Genomic DNA, 27258 nt, shown 5'->3' with positions numbered 1-27258 from the left:
ACGACATCAAGACCAATAACTGATGCAAAAATATATCAAAAACTCGCATTCCAATCTCAATGTCGATTTCCCTCCAAAACAAACCACTCAAATGAAAACAAATAGAATCAATCTCCATCTATCTCCGTTGGAGATTTTTTCTACCAACCACCCTTAATCAAGCAAGTCCATCCTTCCTAAACTTTCTTTCGATAAACTCAGCCTTAACCATTCTTCCCGTATAATTGAAGAATCCAGCTTGCAATTGCAACCATTGTGTACTCCTATGTTTCTCCATCAGATACTCCAGAGTTTCGCAATCTTCTGCTGACCATATTTTATCCGGTCGAAGATGTCCCTGCTGATTTCCATGTCCATTTCCCTGCCTACGTTCTTCCTGTTCCTCATCCTCATCATCTCTATCTCTATCAAGCTCTCCATAAGACTTGCGCTTTTTCTTCTTTTCTTGTTTTGGAGCAGACGCAGCGGAAGCATTGGATTTGGGCTGATGGTAGGGACAATCTGGTGAGATATAGATTTCCTCTTCTGTATCTTCATTGTCGACTTGGGCGGTACACTTGATCTTCTTTTTCTTCTCGGCCTTCTTGGGCTTTTCTTCTACCTCTGCCTTTTCCTCTTCGTTCTCGGTCTTTTCTTGTTCTTGCAAGACTTTGTATCGTGCCACCACTTCTTTCTTGCCGGTAACTAATTCCCCAGAAATTTCCTTCCAGGTCTTGTTTTCTTTCTTCATGGCCATGAGTTTTGAGTCTTGTTCGTTGGTCCATTCGTTTCCGTCAACGGGTTCTGCCTTCTCATCCTTCTTCTCGTCTGTAGTCTCGATAGTTGCTTCGGCAGCCTTTTCTGTAGCTTTATCAGTAACAGAAGGGGTCTTCTCTTTTGAATCTGTGGCTGTGACTGTGGTATCAGCGCTTGGTTCCTCAGGCTTAGTGGTAGTAGACTTGGGGTCATCCTCGCCTTTGGATGTTTCTTTGACATCTTTATCTTTATTCTCATCCTTGCCCTTGTCTTTATCTTCCTTTTCCTTGACTTGGACCTCGACAATAACGACATCCGGTTCGGCTTTCTTATCTTTATCTTTGTCTTCAGTATTTGGGACTGCAGCTATTTCGATGACAACATCAGCTTTGGGCTCTTCACCCTTTGGCTTTGACTCCTCAGACTTCTCCTCGACCACCTTCACTGCCTCTTCTTTCCCGCCTCCATCTTTCTGCAAATTCAATACATGCTCACCCTTATCATCACCATCGGTTTTCTTGACCTCAACCACTTCTTCCTGCTTCTCATCCTTCTTCTCATCCTTCACTTCCTCCTTGCTTTCTGCCTTCTTCTCTTCCTTACTCTCCTCCACAACCGTCTCCAATACCTCCTCTGAAATCTTCGCCTTGACACTCACCACCTCTCCCGCACTCCCGCTCCTACTTCTCTTATGCCCATTCTTCTTACCAACTTTCCTCACAACAAGCATTTCCACTTCTCCCACCATTCCGTCTTGTTCCCGATCTTCCAGAATAACAATATTTCTCCCATTTTTATCCTTCGTAGCCGTTGCTCTGATACGACTATCATTTCTCTGGCGCGTAGCTGCAGGAGCAACATTACTCGGATTGGGAGAATTGATGGAGAGGAGTGAGCCGCCCAAAACCCAGTCTGTAAAGGAGACGTGGATCTTGCCCTTTGTTTTTGGTTTTGCGAGAACACTGGTGAGGGGAGGTTGAGTGGGAGTTGGTAATGGTGGTGGTGGTGGCATGTTGGCTGCTGTAGAGCTTTATTTGAGTGGTTGTTTTTTTTTCGATTTCGATTTTGGGTTTTAGTTGAGATGGTAGATCGAAGATGAGATAACACCTGATATTGCCAAAAGTAAGAGGATAAAAAAGATTTCTCGATTCACCTCGTTATATTGAATGAAGCGTAGTAAGATTCTCACGACAAAGATTGATCCAAGAATTGCTATCTCGATGATTATTGCAAGGGCTATTTCTTCCGGCATTAAAACGCGGGTCTCGAGTTGAGATGAGTTTTGCGTTTTGGTTGATGGCGAGATTGCAAATTGAGAGTGAGGTAGCCAAGAAAGAGGGAATTGAGAAGGTTGTTTGCTTGGAAAGAATTATTTATTCTTTACTGAAGCAATAAAGACTTCAATGTTGTTGCAAAGAAGAGATGGGAGTGATGTGTGTACTAGAGGCTATGTTTGTCTTTTCTTTGCATATGGTTGTTATTGTGGTTGTGTAGAAAGGTAAAGAAGTAATAGAAAGGAAGTTGGAAAGTGAGAAATGAAAGGTAAAAACTCTGCTCTAAGATTTTAGATTTTGTGATTGTATGGCTGTCTTGTTGTGGTCTGAAGACATCGGCCGGGTGACCGGCTGCATTGATTGAAGCTTTTGACAACAAAATTATCCATGCATCCTGTGAAGAGTGATGAAAGTGAAGTCTGGACAAGAGTGAAAGAAAACATAAACTTTCTATGAAATATATGGGGGTTATGATTTTACAAACCATAGAACAATTGGCTGTCAAACATCAAGGAAGAGGAAAGAGTATCTACAGAGAAGAAGAGGAGATATGATTTAGGACGACTACTTCATTGGTGTCGTCAAAAGTTGTGCGTTATGACCCGGATATTCTTAGACTTTGTTGATGGTCTTTTTCGCTACCTTAACATATTGTAGTAATCCTATTCAGATATACTAAATGAAGTATACCACAGTCAAGAGGCCATCTACCAAATCAGTTTACAAATGTGCCTGTCCGAAACCGATATTTGAATGAGGACTTCAATAACTATAGATTTATCCACTAGAAATCGAGACACCTCGAGGACATGACGGCATTGTTGAATGTAGAGTGACATACAGGATACATGTTATCAATGGAAAGAGACCTAGTGGAATATCGAGGGGGACAACTGAACACCATGGGTATAGCGAGTGAACGTATCTTATCATCTAAGAAAAGGGGCTCAAGTGATGCTATACCATGTCATTAAAAACAAGAGTAATCAAGACAGCCGAGAAGATCTTCAGTCAGCTTGATAATTTATTTTGGTCTTCAATGACTTATAGGTGATCCGATATACTGTAGTCAGTAAGAAACCATCTTGTGATAATAGTAGAGCTTGGGTGCCTTTAAGGCTCACTAGTTTGCAACCAGACCTGCAAGTTGTTGGCAGTAAGCATTGCGATACTTCAACTTGGCAACGGTTTACTTGCTAGTCTTCTGCATAGATGGAAGAAATAAACCTTTCGCTTCCTGAAAGTGGGATGTTTCTGGTAATATGTGAAAGTTTGGCTCGAAACCAGTTGTTCACCGTATATCGCTACTGCCTCTCTCGTTCTGTCGGAAATAGTGAAGTCGTTGGGTAGAATTTCTTGAACTTGATTTGGCGGACCGATGCTTTGCGGAGCAAAGGCTTCGTCAAGCCCGTTGAACAAGTCGTCGTCGTTCGGACTGTCGTTCTGAGGATTGAAAGAGGATGGCCGAAATGAGAGGGAGTGGCTGCTTGGCCATGGTACATGTTGCTTTGAGATTGGAATCTCTGTATGGGGCATAAGGATCTGGATTACATCAGCCTGTAAAGTCATCACTTGAAAATTAATTACAACACAAATGATCGCATTGTATAATATAAGACGAGATAGTCCAGCGCTTGACTGAGATAGTGAAGGGCCGAACAAGGGCGCAAGCTCGTGTGGTGCATTCGGAGAGGAAAGCTTGGAGGAAAGCTTGACACGGGGTAAGATATTTGTCTCAATTTTAGTAGTCGATGCTGACCGCTAACGAGCACAGCAATCGGGGATGCCACCGTAGTGTAAATCTTTCCCGAAGTGGCAATGTTGATTCTCCGCCCTATAAATACAACTGACATCGACCTGTCAGGTGAACTTCTTAACAATTTGGTATACTCATGATTGAATGTGTTCGAGATCATTAAGCGCATGGTGCAGACCCCTTCATAGGATCAAGTATGGATAGGTGTCAAAACTATAGTAAATCTGTTGTCCTATGCAGTCTATTTACATCAAGGTGAAATCCCCGAACAAGTAAGAAGCGGGTAGCAGCTAAAAGACTTCGGGTGGGAAGTCGTCAGCTCATGTACGAGAAATTTCTCGCATTTATTGGAAAGAGATGAACCTAGAAAAAAGATTTATTCCACAGAAATTCCCTTCATGATAACTCACACACTTCAAGACTCGAAAATTTGACCTGCATAGGACGTTCCACCATAACCAGACATTCAATCAGATACCAACATCGAAATGGCAAAGTTGCAAACTCTCATCGCGGCAATGATCCTCAGGTGAGAGCGAGCCCTTCGTGTGAGCCAGACCATCTTTGAGATTCTAACTAATCCGCGTTCCCAATCTAGCAGTGCAGCGTTCGCAGCTCCTCAAGGTGACCAAACCCAGGAGTTGACTTCGTGCTTTACATACATCACAATTGCACCAAACAGTATGTAGAGCTGAAATGTGAACGTATAATATTTTTGGACATTTAAAAAGAACTAACCTACAATGTGTAGGTTTATGTCCATCGAAAACTTCTTGTCCTGCACGCCTAGTTTGTATTCAGACTGTGATCAACACTATCACTTTCCCAGCCTCAAAAACATTATGCCCTACTACGCTCACAGTGACGGCGTACCCAAATTTTTGCACGGGTTGCGAGGAAGGATGTTCAACGATCAGCGAGACTGTCACTACAACCTTGGCAGCATGAGTGATTTCAATAGTCTGGACTATGGTCTAACAATGAATCCATTTTCAATGTGGAAGTCCTTGGTAGACTACTTTGAAAAGCTCAAATCTGGAGAGTGATCTGGCTCACTAGAACTCAGGCTCAAAGATGATAGGGAAAGGAGGTCTTGTATTACTTTGGAGTGTATTGCCATGTCATGATTGCGGTTGTGATGAACTGATAGTGCAACAACATTCATTTGAATTTCATAGCAAGGAAATACAGAATTTGAGCAAAGAACACGCGCTTTTGAACTAGTGGTCCAGTAACGCCAGTGATATCATTAGCAGCCCAGTCAATTGATTCGCTGCTTGTCCACTTGGAACACTAAGCACTCGAGCATACTTGAGCTCTAAGAACGTGAATATTTGATCATCAGTATCACTTTGAGTGTCAATATGCTTGTAATTACATAAATTGTATTGTGTGGTAGTTATCTTGGCCAGGAATATTAGAGTAGAATTTGGAGGTGAAGCATTTAGAGTCATTGTCTTTCGCGTTACTTAGTAGTGTTAGCCGTACTTGATTGGATGACTGTATAGCACGTGAATTCTCGCTAAAAGGTCCGAACTTTTTCCCCACCATATTGCAATTTCGAAAATTTTGATTCCCAAATTTATTATCGACAAATCTACGCCAAACCTCACCATTAGAACTTTATCAATTCTACTGGAAGACTGTCATCATGTCTAAAATCACAGTCGGTATGTTATCGCCTTTCGCTGTTTGCCAGGAATACTTTCTCCATTGAGAAAATCAATTGAAACAAATACTAACGTATTCGCCTCACAGCCGGAGTGCGTACCAACGTACAAAGTCTTCTTGAGTACTCTCTCGAGACCAAGAAGAGAAACTTCCTCGAGACCGTCGAGCTCCAAATCGGCCTCAAGAACTATGATCCCCAACGTGACAAGCGTTTCTCCGGAACCGTCCGTCTCCCAGTCGTTCCCCGCCCAAACATGAGCATTTGGTATGTCCACGAAGTCGAATATATATGATGGGGGAGGCAAAGGCTGATTGATGGATAGCATTCTCGGTGATCAACACGATATCGATCGTGCCAAGCACGGTGGTGTTGACGCCATGTCCGCTGATGACTTGAAGAAGCTCAACAAGAACAAGAAGTTGATCAAGAAGCTCGCACGCAAGTACGATGCTTTCGTCGCTTCCGACACCTTGATCAAGCAAATTCCCCGTCTCTTGGGTCCCGGTCTTTCCAAGGGTTTGTTTTTATCCGTTCCCAACATCATATAACTTTGACTAACATTGCTTTTCACAGCTGGTAAATTCCCAACCCCAGTCTCCCACAACGAAGATCTTAGCGGTAAGATCAACGAAGTCAAGTCCACCATCAAGTTCCAATTGAAGAAGGTCTTGTGTATGGGTGTTGCTGTCGGAAACGTCGAGATGACTGAGGACCAATTGATCTCCAACATCATGTTGTCTATCAACTACCTCGTCTCCTTGTTGAAGAAGGGATGGCAAAACGTTGGCAGCTTGACCATCAAGGCATCTATGTCTCCACCCAAGCGCCTCTACTAGATTACCCTTCTCTTTATTGAGCAAGTGGTATGTGGTGGGATTATTGCAAGTAGTTAGGTAAAACAAAAACTCAATACAAGCAATGAACGTTCTACAGCCAATCATAATTTTTTATTTCACCGAGTGATATGGAGACTTGAGATGATGTCAAACTTTCGAATTTATTTCATCACAATTGTAATTGTGATTTATATGTTGATTAACATTAGACTACACGCGGTTTCTTTTCTTTCAATTGTGCGCATCCGCGAACACTCCATTGGCGGCACTACAAATCCGACATTTCGAGAGCCTCAACGTACATCCTGCGACACAGCTGTAAATCCAATAGAACCACCATTGCACGAAAGAGATCCTTGGAAGAGCATAATGCAGAGCAAACGTCTTGCTGAATCTGAAATTCCAGTTCCTTGGCTCTGATGTATGGAGAACATGCAATGGTCACCTATTCATGAGCGAATACGACATGTTCTTAAGCTTGCATGTTCGGCAGCATGTTAACTGGTTGCTATCAGGAAATCAAGGACAACGTACTTTAGAAGAAGACCTCACTTGGGACACGGAAAAACACAGCAGAAATGCTTGGAGTACACGACTTTGAAAATTCATCACTTTTGCACACCAAGTTTTACACTACGGAAATTTACTAGCTATCAGACTACTTCCCATATACACACGACAGCCACAAAGCTGCGTATATGTATATTGGCCACAATACGAGGAGCGCACAAAGCAAATAGATTTACCATAAAAATCCATTATGCAAGATTGTTACTCAATGCGCACTTTCTTTTCACAAAAAAGCAATGGCACAGAGTAAGATATGTAGAGACCACCCCACAGTCAAAATCCGATAGAATCGTCGAAGACGGCTGATAAGGAAGAGTGTTCACCTTCATTCAAGGGGGCCGGGAACGGAAGAAAACCCAACTTTTACTTCGAAGAAGTAAAGGATAACCCTCAGCAAGTCGCCGTAGCGAAGCCCCCATGTAAATGTTATAAGTATTAATTATAACCTCTACTGATGATGAAGAAGAAAGAGAAGAGGGATTCCGGGAGGTGAGCGAGATATTTATATTGGAAAAAAATTCATTAGCTTTTTTAGCGCGCTTTCGGGTGCATTTTGCCCTGTTTGCTCGGTGAATTGTGCACGTGATATGTGCGACTCTTGTGACTCTCTCGTGATTTTAGTATCACGTTTTATGTGCGCCGACCTGTGTAACTCCAAAACATCATTTTTCGTCCTCAAACCCATTTTTCCCGAACCACAAACATAAAGTTCGGATCAGCCTCATACATAGGCAGGCATTCACAATTTCACATCCTCATCCAATTCCGAGTCCCAAGTGAGAGGTTTCTCCATATATCGAAAACTCAGACAGACAACTGCTTGTCAAATACCTACCTAGCACCTACCTACCTAGTAGCGTCAATCAATCTCAATTGTCTGGAGCTCCAACCCCAAACGAACTCCATGTCGATACCAAAAGTATGCCGAGCTGCATCAATTCTTCCCAAATGTTACGCAAGCGTTCCCAGCTCTTTCAACTTATTTATCCTCTACTTTTCGTTTCTGCATCACGATAATGTTCAACGGTGATGCTCCATCTGTCAATGGACACCTGCTTTGACATGGTATGCTATTATCCGTTCTTTCATTGCGCAATTCATCAGAGTATTTGGTCAGCATCTCGCGATTCCATCCATTGCTCTTTACAGAGTTTCGATGAGGCCATCACAAAGCCAACAAACGAGCATGGTTCAAACCTTCCCACAGCTTCTTTGTGCCTTGGGTCACAGAGTATGCTCAGTCGCGCTCTCATTGGCTTGACTCGTGGGTTTGGCCTTTAGGTGAAATTGGGTATGTACACCCGAGTACAAAGGCACCCAGAACACCCAGAACACGCAGAAATTCTCCTACGGAGTAAGCAAATACCATCCCATTTAATAGACCCAAGTAGTACTTAAATCCCCCCTCTTTTGGTTCCACGACAAATAATCGGTACACAGCACCCGGGCTCCTCATTATCAAAATCAAATTGGTCTTGGCTATATATATTACCATTTACTTTTACTACTCGACTACCTACTTTTCAATCTAGATGTTCTGGGGATTTTAGTTTTTTTTTACGATCAATTGTCTAGCGCCATCGAATCCGCCATATCAATTACTCAATTCAGGCATGAAGTACTGCATGGATTGGGTGATATGATCGCTTAGATCCATTTCCTTTTTTTGCCATCCTTCACTGTCCAGTGAATCGGTGAACTTGGGTTACTAATGGCTTTTGGGCCGATCGACTTATTAGTAAAAACTACATATACACATACATATTTCCGGTGTAGGGGTTTGATGTGACGCCCTTTATCTTGACGACGCACGCCTCTTGTGCAAGCACACCATATTTGTTTTCCTTTCTTTTAATGCAGCATATTATTCTTAACATCCAGGATTCTGCACATTGTTATCTTTTTTTTTGAGGAACCTGACGACGAGTTATCATCCCATATACCCACGATCTTTTGAGTTTTCAGTTCATTTACCCACGACAATAAATGGATATCGAGAAGAAAAATATATCTTCCCTCTCGTCCTTACATATACCAGAATTTCACAACCCCAATTACGGATCCGTTGGAGTGCTTTGACCACTATCACATTGGTGGCGAAGAAACAGGAAAAGCTTGGTGAAGGTGCTCATCAGGTTATCGAAAAAAGAAGCCTCACATAGATAAATTTGGATACCGATAACATGGCAATGGATCAAAGAAACGGTGGCTCTGTTGGGGATCTTGAAACCTCATTGGAAGGTGAACGTCAAACCTCCGGGCACACCAGTCAAAACAGCAATGACAACCCCCACTCTTTTTCGCCTTTGGGGGATTCGTTAGAAGAATCTCCGGAGGTAAGGATTGAAAGGCTAGGTAGACAAAGGCCGGAGGTCTTCAAGTCACTATGGGCGGAGATTGGATTTGTATTTTCAATTTCAATGTCACAGGTGCTCACCGTGAGTTCTATCAATCTTTTCCTTTTGTTTGGTTTCAATTCACAGACTCTGACAGTGGAAAAGGAATACTTTGTTTCTGGTTTCACAGTCATACTGCCCACTCTGGTCGACAGTCTAGGAATACCATCGGCCTCGGCGACATGGCCTGCCAGCGCTTTTTCGCTCACTCTTGCTTGCTTTCTTTTGGTGTTCGGCCGCTTATCAGATATGTATGGATCATTTCCAGCATATGTAGCAGGTTTCATTTGGCTTGCTTTGTGGAGCCTGGTAGGTGGATTTTCAACTGATCTTATAATGCTCAATTTCTGTCGGGCATTACAAGGCCTGGGTCCAGCGATGTATCTACCTTCAAGTGTAGCTCTTATCGGCATCATATATCGACCAGGCCCACGGAAGAACTTGGTTTTCGCAATTTATGGAGCATGTGCGCCGCTGGGGTTTTTCGTGGGAATTTTCTTCGCTGGGTTGGTAGCTGAGTTCACAGTTTGGGGCTGGTGGTTCTGGATTGGCTGTGTTTTTGCAGTCATCACAGCTATCACGTCTTACATGACAATTCCTTCTGACATTGCCAAAAAGCGGAAAGTTCGCGAGGCACGCCAGGGCACGGATGATCAAGTGAGAATGGATTGGTGGGGTGCTGTTTTCATTGTCGTGGGACTAATTCTCTTTACTTTCGCCATCATCGATTCGGCCCATGCACCTAATGGCTGGAAGACGCCCTATATCTACGTTTTATTCATTGTCGGGAGCTTGTTGCTTCTTACCGCTGCATACATCGAGATCCACACTAAGCAAGCTTTGATTCCGAGCTCTTTCTTCAAAGTCCCCTCCATGGTACCGCTTGTCTTTGCACTTTTCTTGTGCTACGGTTCCCTGGGAATTTTCTTACTTTATGCCACATTCTATATGACTGGCGTCATGGGTGGTACCCCGTTACAGCTTGTTGCGTGGTATGCACCAATGGCTTTAGGCGGCTGCATAATTTCTACACTTGGTGGCTTTGTTCTCCACCTACTACCAGGAACAGCCCTTATTGTCACAGCTGGAGTAGCCTGGATCGTTGCACCTTTGCTATTTGCCATTGCTCCAGCAGGCGCCAATTATGTAAGCTTTCTCCAGATATTTCTTAATCAGACGCTGACAAATTATACAGTGGGCATATATATTCCCTGCCATGATATGTGCAACAATTGGTATCGACATAACATTTACAGTGGCTAACATATTCTTCACTACTTCCCTATCAGAGTCACAGCAAGGTCTTGCTGGCTCCATGGTGATGCTCATTCTACATTTGGGTATTGCAGTTTGTCTTGGATTTTCAGATATCATCAACACTTACACTTTAGATCGACTGGGCCTGAGACAAAGTTACCACGCAGTATTTTGGTTCGAAGTTGCTTGTGCAGGTGTTTCATTAATAATAATGGCACTCTTTGTCAAAATCAAGAGAGCAGAGAGTGAATTGACTGTCGATGAGAGAATGGCAGCGATGAATGACATGCAATTAGATCAATCGACGACCGAGGCGAGAAATATGGGTGCGGACAGTGCAGATGTTGCAGATGATGGAAAGTTGGACTGATTTTTTTACGCGTCAAAAAGCATGCTATATATCTAGATCTATGAATTTATGCGAAGTTAATACCCTCAGGTCGTTGGATTTTAGGCGTTCGTGGATTTGAGCAAGAGCAAGAGCAAGATGAAGTAGAATAGAAATACACTACTCTATTTTTCCTATGACTTGTTTAACCAACACTTCAGAATATACGTCACTCGGCCAAGAATGAATGGCCTTTGATTCTAGAATGATGAGAAATCTTTGATACAACTTAAAACCCTTTCGAGGGGATGTTTCCTGGCATTCGCTGACATATCAATCCCCAGCTTTTCCTCATACAGCTAGCGTCCGGAATCACGGATCTTTATCTCATTCCGACATTCTTCAACCTCGAACGGTCAAAGATGCATGTTCACCCTGAAATGGCTTTCTTCTCAAATTCAGCATCAATCTCATTGAAAACGGCATGAGTAGACATTCCGCTGCTCACGAAGCTGTCTACAATTCATTCATTCAATCTTACGTTTAGTTGAAGACCAATATGAACCTTCCGGATTCCGAGCCTTCCGCTTGTGTTGATAGCGACACACCGGTTCCTACTAAATTGAGGCGCTCATGTGAAGCATGCAGGGCATCCAAAGGTAGATGTTTACCAAGTAAAGATGACCCTACTCGATGCGCAAAGTCAGTCACTTGTAAATCACGGGAATCTGAAACCTATTGACATATCTGTAGATGTTCAAAAAGCAGGAAGAAATGTGTGTTCTTGGAAACGAAACCTCGACCTAAGAAGATGAGATCTTCTCGAGTGCAAGTTTTCATCCTGTTCATTGAAACTCCAACGCTGACCAATGATCAGGCGTGTTGCGGAGATGGAGCAAAAGCTTGATGGGATTTTGAATATTTTGGCAGCCAAATCTCAAGCAGATTCTCAGCCTAATTCAATCCCAACACCTGAATCTCCCCAGGAAAATATGCCGTTGGATCTATCAGAGATGTTCGAGCTTTCTTTTCCATTACTACCATTGGAGAATACAAGTACCAAACCATTCCAACACATGTCTTTGTCTACACCTCCAAATCTTAGTTACGGTGGCTTGAATGATGTCATTTCGAGGTGCATAATCAGTACCAAACAGGCTGAAGAGGCACTGAAGGAGTATGCTAGTAGAGCTTCAGCCTTTCCGTTTGTGCTTCTTCCTCTGCAAGCCTCTCTAGAAAGCTTGAGGCATGAACGACCCATTTTTTTGCTTGGAATTCTTGCTAGTACAAGTCAAAACAATATCCCCCTGCAACATCTTCTTGAAAGTGAGCTACGCGAAACGATTAGTAGCCGTACAATCATGCACGGTGAGAAGAGTATTGACTTGCTACAAGGAATACTTTTGTACCTCGCTTGGTAAGTTATACTACCTCTTTACACGGTTACAAAAGCGGTTTGGTCTGACCAGTCTAGGTATCACTATCACTATAATCCAGCGAAAGAGAATCTATTCCAGCTTACGCAAATGGCAAATACTATGGTGATGGACCTTGGACTTCACAGGCCAAAGTTTGGTGAAGTACAAACGAGCTATTCAAGCACTCTTGGCTTTGAATGCCCTAAAAAATTCACCTCAGCTCAGATAGAAGAGAAAAGGACTCTTATCGGATGTTTTTGTTTGACATCATCGTAAGTCTCCAATTTTCATGTGGACTGGACGGTAACTAATATTACCGTAGAATTTGCCGCAGTCTGAGGAAACCCAATAGTCTGAAGTATCACGACTATATTGAACAATGTTGCCAAGTATTATCGGAGGTCAGCGTAACCGAGACGGATAGATTGTTACCGTTTTTCACAAGAATTCATCGACTTGGCGAAGAGGTTAACGATGCCTTTGATTACTCCAATCATGGAGAGCTTGCTAAGCTTGATTACGTACGAATTGAGATGTTCAATAGAACTTTGTCTCAACAATTCCAGGATATCCGGAGGTACTTTCCTGCCGAAGCTTGGAGCAATCGTGAGTAGTAGATCTACATGTTCTAGATTTGCATTGTATTAACATATCTAGACATACTGAGAATATCGTATGCACATCTCCGTATATATGTTGCAGAAATCAGTCTTAACGCCATTTCATCGGACTCACATCAATTTACAACCACGTCATCAAATCGAGCCTCCTGGTATCATTCTTCCTCAAGAACAGAAATGTTGATTCGTTGTCTACAGGCTGCGAAGGACTATCTCGATATGGTGTTATCTCTCACTCCCCTAGAATTCTGTTGTCTTACCGCACCAAACTACATAGAATTATTCTACGCCCTCCTCGTCCTCGGGAAATTCACCGAAGGTTGCGATTCCCCATCCCTCGACGGCGACCAAGTCCGCCAAGCCGCAAACCTCCGCTACTACCTTGATTCCATCGATGAAAAAATGGAAAACCTCCTCGTATACAATAATGGCCAAGCTCAACGAAATAGTGTCTGGAACATGAAGCTTCTATGTCAGGAAATAAAGAAGTGGCACACGCGAATCGTTTCTGGCGTTCCGGGTTCCGAACATACAATGATTAATGGTGTAAATATCTCGTTTACACATATCATACCGTCGATCCAAGGACTTTGTGGCGAACTTCTTAATTCGATGGCGGATTTTAGACCAGGGGGAAGTTCGTCGCCGGATGCGATGGCTGATTGGATGGCGTTTATGGCTTCTGAGAGTAATGTTAGGCCGGGGTGATGGGATTTCACTGTTACGTTAATTTAAGGAGTTTGTTAAGTTGGGGAGAAAGGGCACAGCTTTACCCTTCTCTTTGAATTATTGACACGCATTCTTTCATGCTTGTTTCGTGTGATGGAGTTGGCATTGTGGCGTTTGGATATTATAGGATATGGCATGTATATTTATATGTATATGTATACTAGACTGGAAAGTTTTATAGCGTTGAAGAATTAGTATCTGGCGCTGAAGATTTTAGGGTTATAGAATGATAGATAGGTAGGTAGGTATTAATAACTAGACACGCAGCTCTTAATATTTATTATTTCCTTCCTTGTTTCCTTCTTTACAATTTCTGTCTGACTCTGAGATATAGTTAATAGATGATGGAAAGATGTGCGTATAGGTGGATGATTTTCCTAAAAAGACACAAATCTCGAGAGGTGTATAGTAGTGATAATAATAATAGTAGTAGTAGTAGTAGTAGTAGTAGTAGTAGTAGTAGTAGTAGTAGTAGTAGTAGTAGTAGTAGTATATCCAGAATTTCAGATCTACTTATCTGCAAATATACAAACCAGCTTGCGCTTCCATACAACTTTTATTTGAAGCATACTCTCGCGATTAATATTTAAATATCATTCCAAGATTACTTGATATCTCCCACGGTTTGTCCATCGTCCATATCATATGCAGCACAGTCCTTTATATAATTCAGAACCGAGATATCATCTCATATGTGAAAATCTTGCTTGTTGTTTCAAGTTCTCTTGTTTGTCGTGCTTTTGGTTGAAGAAAAATTTGGTATGCGTGGTTGTGTATGTAGATATGTAGATATGTAGATATGTAGATATGTAGATATGTAGATATGTAGATATGTAGATATGTAGATATGTAGATATGTAGATATGTAGATATGTAGATTGTGTGCGAGTATGTTCGGGCCGGAAGTATATCTGATCGGCGGGTTGCACAAACATACGCAGTATGTATTTCAAAGACAGGAACGAGAAAGATTGGATAAGTGGACTTTGTTGAAGAAGAATTGAGGGCTGCTGAGCCGCTCACTAGAGGGTGCTTGCTATTCGAGGATGACCATGAAGGACGGCTACTTGCCGATGAAGAAAGGAATATTTCAATCGGGTTGTTTTGCATGGTTATTTTGTTTCGCTTGGGTTCTCTTTGGTAGATTGGTAGATTTGGAGGAGATAGCTGGAAAAAGTAGATAGAGCAAACGGACTAACGAGCTTTCTTTACTGGAGAGTATATCCAGCCTTGTTGATGTAGATATGCTCTTTTTATATATCAAAACTTCTAATCAATTAATCAATAAATCAATAAATCAGCAAGACGATTCTTCTTCTCTCCCAGAAAAAGGAGACAAAAAATAGGAGTAGCGAAGTAATTTCATGCAAGCTCCCTTGACACAAAAACCCATCTACCAAAAGCAGTCCAAAGGAAAGCAGCAAGCATTATCTAGAACCTCATTCGGAACCTTGCACCAACCTGAAACTCGCGTAATTTCCTCTCTGAAGAGTGGATCTACACCGCTTCTTTCCTTTTTGAGTGATCGAGTGGTGAGGAATAGAATGAAAAAAAAAATTAAAAATTCCTGGTTGGTGAAAAGGGTGGCTGCATATTTCATGGATGGAATTGTGAATTGTGTGTTGGTGCTGGAGGAAATGAATGTGTTGGCACCACAGAGCGAATAATGAAATAATGCAATGATGAATAACCTACGGGACAAAAGATGGAATACTTGGACAGGTATCGTATGAAAGATAGATTCCTACTTATTTCTTCATAACTGTTTGTGAATTGGATGATGATTTCTCATTGGACAATTGGTGTTATTTTCGAGGTACCTACGAGTACCTACCTACGGAGGAGGTAGATTTAGAGAGATGGATGGATATATTACTATACAGGTACATTGTAAATCGTGATAAATGTAAATGCGTAATGCGTAATACTATCCAGTAAGAGCGGTGAAGGGGGGACTTTAGCTTCATCTTCTATTTAGCTAAACCCATATCTCTAAGTTGCATATGCATAAAGTGATGAAGCCAGTCGGAGAATTTCCATCCCAACGATTAATATCCAAATGGTGAAAGAGCAAGCTTCATCTGTACTATTTATGGCTACCTGGTACCTTGACGCTCCGAGATCTGTTGGCTGTTATTGGTCTGGAATTTGGATGGCGATTTGTACATGTAGAGGATAGCTTGCAGCTTGTAGCTTGTTGCTTGTCATCTTGTAGAAGGTTCTTTTTTTGGAGATTCAGTTCCTTGCAGGTGAACCCATGGAGATGAATGAGTGCAGTATCTAGGTTCTGTTCTTTTGCTATGTTGGAAGCTAGATGGCTAGATGGCTAGATGGCTCGCAGAAGAGACTGATGGTTTCATTATTTGTTGTAGATACTTTCTCGGAATAGTCTCAATAAATGTAAGTATATGCATTCCTCTTCAATCTATTCTTGTAGCTTCTTGATAACTTCTTCTAATGGTTATTCGAGAATTGTTATTATCAACTCAACCCTTCATAACCGAGGTTACCCCACTACATATACACATCCTTAAAGCATAATCATAACAATAATCATCTTACATAGTAGAACTAATACATTCATACATTTATACATTAATCCGTCATACACATCCTTCACATACACACCAATACCAAACTGTCATACCAGAAATAATTCTACCAGTCTGTCGTGTACATCGTATCAAACGGGAACGCTCTAGCTTCTTACCAAGATATCAGCCTTTCTCCGTCCCATTTCCCATTTCCATTTCCATCTCCCATTTCCCTCTAATCTTCCCCAAAATGCTCCTCACTTCTCACTTCCCACTCTATCTGTGCTGCCACGTATCTTTGCAGGTCGCTCCATCCAACGCCAAAATATGCAAGTACAGGCGTTCCGCATCGAAAAGATCGTAGCTTGTGCATTAAACCCTCCAACTACATTGCTGCACGACGGGGGAGCGATAATTCCAAGTGTCCAAGTGTGTCGGGGTATTGCATATTACTTACATGTCCATTCGAAAAGAGAAGAAGAGGTAGCGTAGCGTCCATCATCAAAACCTCCTTCTTGATCTTTTCCACGCTCGCCTTTTCTGCATTGCATCTCTTCCAACTTTCCAGATCTTGCAAGAACTCCAATCTCCTAGAATGTGGTTTTGGTCCTGAAGACACAAGATTCTTTTTGATATTTTTTCTTGTATACGCTCATTTTCAATTGGGAACAGCAATTCCCTATCTTTTGAATCGATTCCATTCGAAATCTTCCGTACACAGAAACGTTTTTATTTTTTTCTGGTTTTCCTTTTTGCCGTTGTTCTCCCACATCAACATACGAAAGCTTCCTTGCAACATTTCTCCTCAACCCCCCTCTCCCAAATATCATCTGTACAAAACACATCTGAGAGACGTCCATCGGTCACCGCCTCTCGTGTACAAAGACATTTTGTTTCAGGTGCAATTGCGCCCATTGAAAAGGGAGTCGAAATGTTTTGTACTCATTCAAATCTCTCTCTTGAAGGATTAAAGGGTTCTCGGTGATTTCTTCGTGTGTTGAGCCTGCTACTAGGAAGGCCAAGTACACTTGCAATTGGCTGCCAGGTCATTGTTGCTTCACGCCAGTGAGAACTTATTAATTGTATTATATCTGGTCAGTGAATGGGTCAATTGTTTGAATTGATGTACCTACCTACTCCTGTGGATTTGGGAAGATTTGTTTGGTTGAGAATGTTTTGTTCTGACGAGTTGTAGTATACTTTTGGTGTGTAATGTGGATATCGTCGTTGATTGATTCATTCGACGTTGGGAAATATACTAATTAAAATTAAAATTTTCCTCTCGAGAAGTAAAGACGAGAGAAATAATTCAATCGGATTATTCGGTCCTTTCGATCCTCTGTCCTCTGTCTTCAATTGATTCACTCGGCTGGGCGAATCCATCTTCTTCACACTCTTCAATTCTCCACGATATTCGATTTTTATTTGACGCCTTGTCCACACACAATCAAAGCATTTGGACGCACTCGAATATCCATAGGAGCGACTACCTTGGAACATTGTGAAGATACGACTGGAAGGACTTTTGTTGAAAGGAGGCGGTCTGAAGGATTTTTGTTCATTTGGGGTTGCTGAAGTGAATTCGAATTATTTTGGCTCATTTGAATCACGCTCGCTGTCGAATTTTGCAAGACCTTGTTGGATACATCACAGGATCGTGTCGTCGAAATCTTTGCTGGATTTATCCTCTGTATACGAGTCCACCAGAATATCTTATCACTGGTGCTGTTTAATTGGTAGTTTATACTGCTCTTAATTCTTCGCGGCGACGCGCTCTCTCTCATCACGCAACCAATACTATATCGAGCCGATTCACAATCCGGCGATTGGTTCTATCGCCAGCCTTCTTCATCGAGAGCCTCTGTTTTTGCCTCTTGATCTTTTGTACAAATTTTCACATCCACTTCCACGCAATTCTACATTCACCAATCATCACAATGGCATCCTCAGAGGTCGACACAAAGTTCCTTGGCCAATTTGCCAAAAACATTCAATTGGACCACCCACTGCTGGCTCAAAATCTGTTTCAGATTTTGGGAAATCTCACCATGCTCTCAAAAATGGTTGTGAAAGCGCGAAAACTCAGACGACTCGACACAACCCGTGATACGAAGTCCGTCGAACTATACACTCGAATTATCTGGTATGCGAAAGAAGGTTTGAAAATTCTAGAACAATACGTTCTACCGCTAGTGGCAGGTTTCGGAGAGTTAAAAGTCCTCGTTTACAAACTGAGAGCGAGTTATTATCATCTCTATGTTCTCTTCCACAATACTCCTGCGATCACTCTCAGAACTCCCAAGATCTCTACTCCACCTGGTTTGACATCTCCACGCTATAAAGAAAAAGGCAAAGGGATCGACAATACCCCACCGCCAGACCCACATCGTCCATCCAGCATCCAACTTACCCACGCTCTCGAAGGCGGACCCGTCGGCGGACCTCCCGGTCTCTCTCTCCCAGTGCCAGATATCACAGGAAGTTTTCTCATCCCCGCTCACGATTACCGTCCCTTCGCAACCCAATGTTTCGAAGACGCTTCCATCCTTGCTGATCGCCAACTATGGGGTTCTCACCCTCTGCGCCTCTCTGTCAAAGTCGAATATACAGCATTTATATATGATTGTCTGGATGAAGCGAATCGGTCGAGAGAACTGGCCCGGAAGACGATTAGCGAAGTCTATAATGCGGACGAGGGAATGGACGATGATATGTTTGAAGATGCGGCAGAATTAGTGAGTATTCTGGGGAAGATGATGAAGAGGGGTTTGAGCACAGGCACGAGCGCGGGAACTAGTACAGTGGGGGCCAGTGGAAGTGATGAGGGTACTGTGAGGGGAAGGGGAGGGGAATTGGAGAGAACACCGAGATTACACGGGGATACATTACCGCCGATGCATAACCCGATATGAGATATTTCAGACCGATGACGAGACGGGACTTTTGGACCGTACTGCACCGTCACCATCAAGCAAAGATTCACGAATGATACCCACCCCCCGATTCGAAATATACCAGATCCGACATCCCACTCCCATAGCCTCGAAACCGAAACAAACACCCAATCAAACCGAACCAAACCAATCAAAAGAAGAAGAAGAAACACAACCACCAAACAAAAATATAACCCGGAGGAAAACGAACCGTCTGTAGCTTTGTTTGATTAAGCTACTGCAAAGATTCTGCGCACGTATCCATATGTATGATAATGATGATGATGAGAGAGTGATGGATATGTATGGTATTTGATACGAAAGGAGAAGAAGTACGTGTACGATTGATTGATGGTTTATTTGTTGGATTGATGGATTGATTGAATATTGAATATTGAATCATTATATACCCATGAATACGAGTGATGCGACGGGCATTTATGCGGTATTTGAGTGAACGAGATAGATGATAGGTGGTTGAGTTGGGTTGGGTTGGAGGTTGGAATTAGGGTTGGAATTGGGGTTGCTAATATAATTATGATGATGATGATGATGATGATGATGATGATGATGATTTTGAAATGAGCGATGAGCGATGAGCGATGAGTTGGTGAATGTGTCTGATTTGATTTGATCTGATCTGATCTGGGCTGGGTGAATTGATTTGATTTACTAATATGGGTGGGAGAGAAAACGAGGATAGGTAGTGGATGAATTGCATACCTCCAGCTACCTAAGTAGGTAGGTACCTATTTAGTTTATGAAGCTTTGGTGTGCGGATATAGATATGGATATGTATGTATGTATTATATCATATCATATCATATTATAGCATATCTCCTCACGATCAAAAGAATGATACAGTATTCAAATCCCTATACATATATATAAAAGCTCTTCAATATACCTACCCATCATACCTAAGTACAATACGAATTATTTCATTCATTCACTCCTCTTACATCCATCTATTTCCTCACTTCTCCTCACATCCATCCAATCCCCACTCCTCCTCCTCCTCCTCCTTCCTCTCCCCAACTCCCATCTCACAATTTCGATCCTCCCCCCGATCTCTCCAATCCCGCCTTTTCAAGTTCATTCTTCATCTTCAATTGGTAATTCTTGACGAGTTGTCGGATGCACAGATCGAGCATGACATCTTCGCTGCCGCCGGGGATGCGGGCGCCGGGGATTTCGCGGAAGATTCCTGGGGAGGGGTGGGGGTGTTAGTTTTGGGGGTATTTGGGGGATTTTGGTTTGGAGGAGAGGGGATTGTGATTGGGATTGGGGTTGCAGAAAAAGGAAGGCAAAAGAAAAAAAAGAGGAAAAAAAAAGAAAAGAAAAAGAAAAGAAAAAGAAAAAGAAAAACAAACGTTCCACCACCTCCCCCATCCCACTCTGCGTATACCCATTCCCCCCAAAAAGCAACACCGCAGTCGACGCACAACTCTCCAACACCATACCCGCCCTTGCCTTCGCCAACGCCGTCAAGCCCCCCAACTCCCGATCCGCATCCTCCTCTCGCAACTGCGTCATCATCCACGTGAACCCTTCGATCCAGGCCCAATGACTCTCGAGCTGCGCCCCACAGCGCGCCAAGCGATTCCTTACCACCGGCTGCTCCATCAGCGGTTTCCCAAACGCCTGGCGCCGCAGCACGTACGCAAACGCGTGATGCAGCGCCGTGCGCGCAATCCGATTCACGGAAATCGAGATGCTCAGCCGCTCGTGGTTGAAATTCTGCATCAGGTATTTCATGCCCGCGCCTTCGCTTCCGATCAGATTCTCCCGCGGCACCCGCACGTTGTCCAGCTCGATAAAGGTCGTTCCTGCGGCCGTCTGTCCGCCCACTTTGATCCGACGCATCGTCACCCCCGGATACTGGAGTAGCGGAACAACCAGAAGCGAGAGACCGCCTGGACCCGGCCCACCCGTCCTCACAGCCATGGTAGCGTAATCAGACCAGAGCCCATTCGTGATCCATTTTTTAGTCCCGTCAACGATCCATTCCGCTCCATCATCGCTTTTCCGCGCGGTGGTTTCAATAGCGCTAACGTCGCTTCCGGCGCCGGGTTCCGTAATCGCGATACAGATTCTTTTTTTCCCGGTGAGGAGATCGGGGAGGAAACGGGCTTGCAGGGCGTGCGAACCGAATTTTAAGATGGGGGGAACCCCGAAGGCGAACCCGGTGGTTATGGCGCCGGAGGGCCCGAGAGACCCAGAACGATGCATTTCATCCGTGAATATTAGGGTGTGCATGTAGTCGAATTCTTCGACGGGGAGATCGCCAGGGAGATGCGTGATGCCGATTTCTTTGAGCCATTTTACAGGGAGAGGAGAGGGAAGATTGGGGATGAGGAAGTTGGCGCTGGCGAACTTTTGGTAGAGATTGACTGGATGTGTTGGTTAGTCTTGTTTTCTTGTTGAAAGTATATATTTGGTATGTAGAATTGGAGATTAGATCAAGGGGTAGTATGTACCGGGTACATCTCCCTCTTTTTCCCAATCACCTGCTTCACCCAGTAATTCGGAAACAAGCGCTTGACATGTTTTTTGCCATTTGCGGTGTGAAGCATTGTAATAAGGAGATGGTAAACCCATGAGCCAAGGAGGTTCAGAGAAGGGAATTGGAACTGAGGAAGACATATTTCTTTTGGGACAATTTCAACAAAGCGTGATCTGAGTATTCTAAGATGTTGTTATTATAAAACTATAAAAGTATATGGAGGCTATGTGGAATAATTGAGAAGTCCTAATAAGTAGGTATATATTGAAAAGTATGGGGAATTAGCGTAATGCGGGGTGGAGGCGGGTGTTTTGCCGCATGAACCGAGGCTTTCATGGGTAAGGAAGGGTTGAATAATTGTTGATCTATTGTAGATTCATGTGAAATCATATATAGACAGAGATTCTCTATTCTGATATTAATGTTTAAAAGTTTGTGAAGATAAAAAATTTCATACAGATAATGGAAGAAGCTAATTCTGGCAGAAACACATACTCTCATATGAGTAAAAGGCCACCCACGATCCAGTTATCTAGCTTCCTATCAAAATAGCGGTTGAGAAAGGGCAACCGAAAGATGTTTCAGTGATGGGATGCTTATGGTGCAAACACATGTTAAATAATGCACGAGATTTTTATTGCTGAAGTTTTGAAAATTGATTGTTTTGTATTTGCTTACATACCTGAAGATCTTGAGAGCATCCTACCAGTGAAGAGTCCTTTGCATTTGTTCAAATTTGATGGAGAGATTCCATAAGCGAAACTTCCGTCTATCTCTACTGATGTCATGATCAAATTGACATTATATCTCGAGAAAGATGCAATTACCGTATGTAACTCCCTAGTGCTTCAATAACCACCTATTACATATAGTAATGTTTGAAATATACCCCTAATTCAATTCCTTCTTCCTTGCATGCCCTGATCAAATCATATTTGCACGGACGATATTGTGAAGGATGCATACCGAGCCACGTCAAGCTGATATACTTGAGATCAGGAGCATATCTTTCCTTCTGTCTGACTAATGCCGCAACTGCCGCAAATGACATGTTATCAAAAGAGTAACAGTCTTTCAATGTGAGATTTTGGAGACTTCGAGGGATGCGCTGTAAAAAGGCTCTTGTGTGATCAGCGTCAGGATCGTCACCACTGTACGTCTTTGCAGATGTGTTTTTGTTTATTGAGTCATCAAGAATAACTCCAGCACTCACAACAATCTCCTTTAACTTTGGGAAGTCTGCAAATGAGCCGGGTCGACCGAAGGATCCAGTCTCAACCAAATGGGGGCGTATGTATTCACTTGCCACTCCAGCTTCAATGAATTCGAGTGTCTCCTTACTGGCCATCAAACCTTCAATCATCTCCGTGGAACAAAACGGAACCCTGATGCTGGAGTGCTCTAACGCAAATCTGCGAAGTGATGGACAGGCGCTCAGGAGTCTTCTCAAATTTTCAGGGTGGAGCACACTACGCTCAAATTGCAGGTCCTGGACCCGAGAAGTAAATGTTTCAGGAATGCTAAAGGGAACTTCCGGGGAAAGATCATTGGCATCTTGAACGACGAACTTCTTGAGTGATGGCAGTTCAAGACGATGTACAATTTTTGAAAGTGGTACATCATCATGTGAAATGTTCTTTATTGACATGGAGGTCAATTTAGACATGGAATATGGCGAGATTTCATGTTCCGATGCTCTCTGCATTGTCTGAAGTGCTACTGCGTGGGCAAACATAGGGGCGAAAAACTCTGCAGTAGGGTCAATGGTGCCTGCATTTCCACCACGCTTAAAATTTCCCTCGGACATATGAATCTCCTTCAAATTGGGGAGAAGACAGACAATGAATGCAAAAATACCGTCACTACCCGGTGCCCTGCTATTCCCCCATCCAAAGATAGCTCTGTACCAGAGTTCTGCTTGTTTTTCGCTGGCGCTGGCCTCGATGACCTTGATCCGAATGAGATTACATAAGGCGTTAGCGGGATCGGATCTATCATCTAGGTTGCGATAGAAGAGTCTCCAGATCGATTGGAGTTGTGCACGAAGGAACCACACGCACTGGAAGGTTTTTGGGAATTTCGCAAGATCAGGGCGACTGACTATAGTGCGAAGGAAGAGGTAGTGGCGAGGATCTTTTGGACAAATTTCATCAATCTTGTCATAGAAGGTGATTGTAGAATACAAATAAGGCGTAGCAACTGTGTTGAGCAGATGGCAAGTCTTGCAGAGCTCGCGTGCATCACTAAACTCACAGAATTCAATGATCGCATTGAGAAGTTCGTTGGAGAGAGCGAGAAGTGGCATTCTGAAATGTTGCTTGATTATTCGAAGTTATCTTGGAGATTTCACAGTAGCTGAAATGTTGTCAAACTGTCTCATAAAAGATCTGAGATTTGATGTTGTGGGATGTAGAGAGTGTTAAATGGATAAAAAAGGAAGCCTGGTACGGGCCCAGTTTCCAAATCACTAGGCGAACGTATGGCATCCGATCGATCAGCACTACTATAATCGTACAATAATCGTTTTGGAGGTGAATGAACAGAAATGAAGACGAATTCATCAAACTTGCAAGATTTGATACGGCTCTGTCCATAGATGGCTTACCAATCATCATTCCAGGCTATTCAAATTTTTGTATTTCGACATCAGATCTATATTGAATGGTTTAGTAGTCAAGCTTTGTGGCTGGGGAGGAGGATTTCTAAAGGGTAGAGTACTTACGAAGACCATAAAACCCAAAATATTGAACCCTGATAAAGGTGAGCTGCATCGCAAATTATCAAAATAGCCTCATCTCGGAATCAAAAACAAAAGAACGTTTATTTATAGGCTCTCCACGACTAACTACTTTCTCCATTCTCCGTGATATCTCCCGATTCATCCATACCCTTCGTTTCTTCCGGGCATTTCATCGTAACTCTCCACGCCGCAATTCCCCTCCTCCCAATCACCCTCGTGATCGTACTCCAGAGCCCATCATCCCCAAAATCCATATCATCTAGATTGAGATGCTTTTTATATGTGAAAATCTCCTCAAAGTACAGATCTGTCTGATTTGCCGTATATTTATCTAGGAAAGTGGCGGATGTGGGTGCGATAAGATATGTAGCTTCTGTAAGCTCTTCTCCGGATTTGGGAAGACAAGTTGCTAGTTTGCTGACCTCTTCTATCATGAGCTCTCCTCTGATGCCCATGAGATCATGAGTGTCGAGCACTTCATTTTTGCCGTTCAGTAGCCAAATTGGTGGACTATAAGTTTTCCACCAAAAAGCGTGAGTGGCGTCTAATTGTTTGCTCAAGAAGACTTGAGTTGGGACAACTCCTCCCTGATGGTATACACCCATCAAAAGACCCAGTAAAACATTAAAGGAAATCCACAACCCAACCCAGATACGCAAAGAAATTCCTGATTTGGGTAATCTTACAGATGACAATATTAAAGGAATGGCTGGAAGCAAGAATCGTGCCTCCTGGTGTTTGAAAAATGAAAGAACAACTACACCCGAGATAGCAGAGCAAAGTCGAAGAGGAGCCACAGGTCGTAAGAAGAGAAGTATTGTGGCAGGTCCCAATAATTGTGGGAGATTTATTAGACTATGTTGATACCATGGATGTAGGCCGTGAAGCGCAAGATTTTCCGGTGCGAGATTATACTTTAAATTATTAAACGGTGTAATTGTTGGATGGGAGAAAAGATAGGACCAAGTGACCGGGACTTTGGCGTAGAAGTTCGTATCCAAAGAGATTGCAATAAATGTAGCCAGGAGACCGAAGAGGATCATCGAAACGAGCGAAAAAGGCCTAATCAAAATCAGCTAGGGTAACACAGGTGGGTCGAAAAACTTACTTTCTCTTGAAATGTGGTAATAAACGAAGACCCGGAATGAAGAGAAAGGCGGGAAAGGTAATGCGATTAAATACCCCAAAAACCACAACGAAGGCAAGAATTCCGCATAATGATACCGAAGTATGCTTCTACGACAATCAGCTTCAAATTCCACACTTTAACACATGCTCCGCATCCTCCTACCTTGATTGCCGCGATTTTTTGTATCAAAATCAGACTCCATGCGACTGCCAACGTTTCTATCGAGTTCGAGAATGTGTGTGTTTGATATGTCCAGGTAACGTATGAAGATGCCACAAGTAAGACTGCAATTTTGTAGTGTCTTTTCGATTCAGCCAATTCCCAAATAGCCCAATCTCCAAGCACAAAACTCAAGGTCAACATCAACAGTCGCAAGGCGAAGAACACTGCTATCGGAGGGATTTCCCCATCATTTCCATTTCCTATCCAGAGCCATCGAAGGAGGAGCATCGGCAGACCATATATAGGCCATAATGGGAAGACACTTCGAATCGGATTTTCGGACGTAAATTCCCAGGTTAACTTGACAGGATAGCTGAAGATTTGACCTGCGGGTTGTTAGCAGAGATGCTTTGTAGATTGGATGTCATGCAAGGAGCCCCCCTTTCAGATGTGCCGACTGAATATATCTGCCGGAGCTAAGGGGAAGCTACGTTACAAAATAATATGAAACTTACCAGCTATAACCTCTGGACCTTGAAAATTCTCATCGGGATGTAGATAACTTGGAGAGAGGGCAAACCAAACTCGCAAAAGAAGAAGAAATAAGTATGCACGCCCGAAGAAAGGCATTTCTGATATTTACCTAGGGCATACGTTTGAAGAATGAGAATGTGAAGAAAAGTTGGGTTAAATTAAAGAAGTATTCGCAAACGCGATAAAAGGATAATAACAGAGAAAGAGGTCATTGGAAATGGGACGAGAAAACCAAAGGACACTCCAAACACTGATAGGTATGAGAAGTATGAGAAATATGGGTTGTTGGATACTTTTTCTAACGGAAACGGTTGGAAAGTAAAGTCGCGTTACCTCTCTACCTTTTATTTTTTTCCACTTTCAAGGATGGCATTGGGGGTATGACGGAGATCAGCAATCTCGGAATGACAGGAGATTTGGAATGGGCTGACCAATCGTATTCATTACCGAAGATATTGCTCCTTTCATTCCGGATGCAATTTGTCGTGATGCCCAGATACACGATACTTTGTACTTTTTCCATTCAGCTTAGAAATTATTATATCCTCAATAATTAGGAAAAGGGGTAACGATGAGATGATGAGATGGAGATGGAGAAGATGAGATGAAGTTTAAAATGATGATGTTACACGAAGACAGGTCTTAGGTACTATGTATGTAATATGTAAGTACCTAGCATCCCTAGTCTCCGGTAGCCTCTCGTAGATATCCTATGATTATTACTAAAAGAGATATCCTATGATTATTACTAAAAGTACTAGCATCACCTGCATCAAGCTTTTCGGCTTTTGATTAACCTTTATTGAATGGGTTGCAACCAATTTGAACTCTTCACAGCTCGGAGACCATGGAGGAATAAACTCCATGTCCACCTGCATCGTTTTCTATTTTGGATATGATTTGCATTTGCATAGGTCAGTAGATTAGACATAGAACGATAGAACGATAGAACTCTCACTACCTAGGGATCAAAAGAACAACAGATATTCGAGGAATCAGCTAGAACAACATTATTCACTTGGCAACATAGATAGTACCTAGGTAGGTAGGTACTCTAGTCATACCTAGTAAACTCCTCAACTTCTCGAGCTTCTCTTGTTGAAATCACCGACCGAGTTGTTGAAATTGC

At 42.8% G+C, this 27258-nt stretch overlaps 9 protein-coding genes across 9 annotated transcripts; 5 read left to right on the top strand and 4 right to left on the bottom strand.

The window, feature by feature from the left end:
- Positions 1-157: 157 nt before the first annotated feature.
- On the bottom strand, positions 158-1747 carry EAE98_006023 (uncharacterized protein; the record flags this gene model as incomplete). Its single annotated transcript, XM_038953645.1, has 1 exon — positions 158-1747. The coding sequence occupies one exon, from the start codon at positions 1745-1747 to the stop codon at positions 158-160; it is 1590 nt and encodes a 529-aa protein (XP_038810040.1).
- Positions 1748-4253: 2506 nt separating this feature from the next.
- EAE98_006022 (uncharacterized protein) lies at positions 4254-4713 on the top strand (the record flags this gene model as incomplete). Its single annotated transcript, XM_038953644.1, has 3 exons — positions 4254-4294; positions 4364-4446; positions 4517-4713. 3 exons carry the CDS (start codon positions 4254-4256, stop codon positions 4711-4713), a joined length of 321 nt encoding a protein of 106 aa, XP_038810039.1.
- Positions 4714-5416: 703 nt separating this feature from the next.
- EAE98_006021 (uncharacterized protein) lies at positions 5417-6273 on the top strand (the record flags this gene model as incomplete). Its single annotated transcript, XM_038953643.1, has 4 exons — positions 5417-5435; positions 5524-5701; positions 5760-5953; positions 6011-6273. The coding sequence occupies 4 exons, from the start codon at positions 5417-5419 to the stop codon at positions 6271-6273; spliced, it is 654 nt and encodes a 217-aa protein (XP_038810038.1).
- A 2753-nt stretch (positions 6274-9026) lies between these two features.
- EAE98_006020 (uncharacterized protein) lies at positions 9027-10866 on the top strand (the record flags this gene model as incomplete). Its single annotated transcript, XM_038953642.1, has 3 exons — positions 9027-9281; positions 9345-10385; positions 10435-10866. 3 exons carry the CDS (start codon positions 9027-9029, stop codon positions 10864-10866), a joined length of 1728 nt encoding a protein of 575 aa, XP_038810037.1.
- A 517-nt stretch (positions 10867-11383) lies between these two features.
- EAE98_006019 (uncharacterized protein) lies at positions 11384-13570 on the top strand (the record flags this gene model as incomplete). Its single annotated transcript, XM_038953641.1, has 6 exons — positions 11384-11526; positions 11578-11652; positions 11702-12241; positions 12299-12514; positions 12565-12848; positions 12900-13570. 6 exons carry the CDS (start codon positions 11384-11386, stop codon positions 13568-13570), a joined length of 1929 nt encoding a protein of 642 aa, XP_038810036.1.
- Positions 13571-18062: 4492 nt separating this feature from the next.
- Positions 18063-19037, top strand: EAE98_006018 (uncharacterized protein; the record flags this gene model as incomplete). Its single annotated transcript, XM_038953640.1, has 1 exon — positions 18063-19037. One exon carries the CDS (start codon positions 18063-18065, stop codon positions 19035-19037), a length of 975 nt encoding a protein of 324 aa, XP_038810035.1.
- A 1116-nt stretch (positions 19038-20153) lies between these two features.
- EAE98_006017 (uncharacterized protein) lies at positions 20154-21704 on the bottom strand (the record flags this gene model as incomplete). The annotated part of the gene is made up of 4 exons (XM_038953639.1): positions 20154-20265; positions 20432-20887; positions 20941-21451; positions 21539-21704. 4 exons carry the CDS (start codon positions 21702-21704, stop codon positions 20154-20156), a joined length of 1245 nt encoding a protein of 414 aa, XP_038810034.1.
- A 722-nt stretch (positions 21705-22426) lies between these two features.
- Positions 22427-23869, bottom strand: EAE98_006016 (uncharacterized protein; the record flags this gene model as incomplete). Its single annotated transcript, XM_038953638.1, has 1 exon — positions 22427-23869. The coding sequence occupies one exon, from the start codon at positions 23867-23869 to the stop codon at positions 22427-22429; it is 1443 nt and encodes a 480-aa protein (XP_038810033.1).
- A 536-nt stretch (positions 23870-24405) lies between these two features.
- EAE98_006015 (uncharacterized protein) lies at positions 24406-26225 on the bottom strand (the record flags this gene model as incomplete). The annotated part of the gene is made up of 4 exons (XM_038953637.1): positions 24406-25366; positions 25413-25540; positions 25596-25981; positions 26111-26225. The coding sequence occupies 4 exons, from the start codon at positions 26223-26225 to the stop codon at positions 24406-24408; spliced, it is 1590 nt and encodes a 529-aa protein (XP_038810032.1).
- Between the last annotated feature and the right edge of the window lie 1033 nt (positions 26226-27258).

This window comes from Botrytis deweyae, assembly GCF_014898535.1.
Source record: "Botrytis deweyae strain B1 chromosome Unknown BDEW_012, whole genome shotgun sequence".
Lineage (NCBI taxonomy): Eukaryota > Fungi > Ascomycota > Leotiomycetes > Helotiales > Sclerotiniaceae > Botrytis > Botrytis deweyae.
Note: the sequence above shows the minus strand (reverse complement) of the source record. Positions and strands in the feature narration are given on the sequence as shown.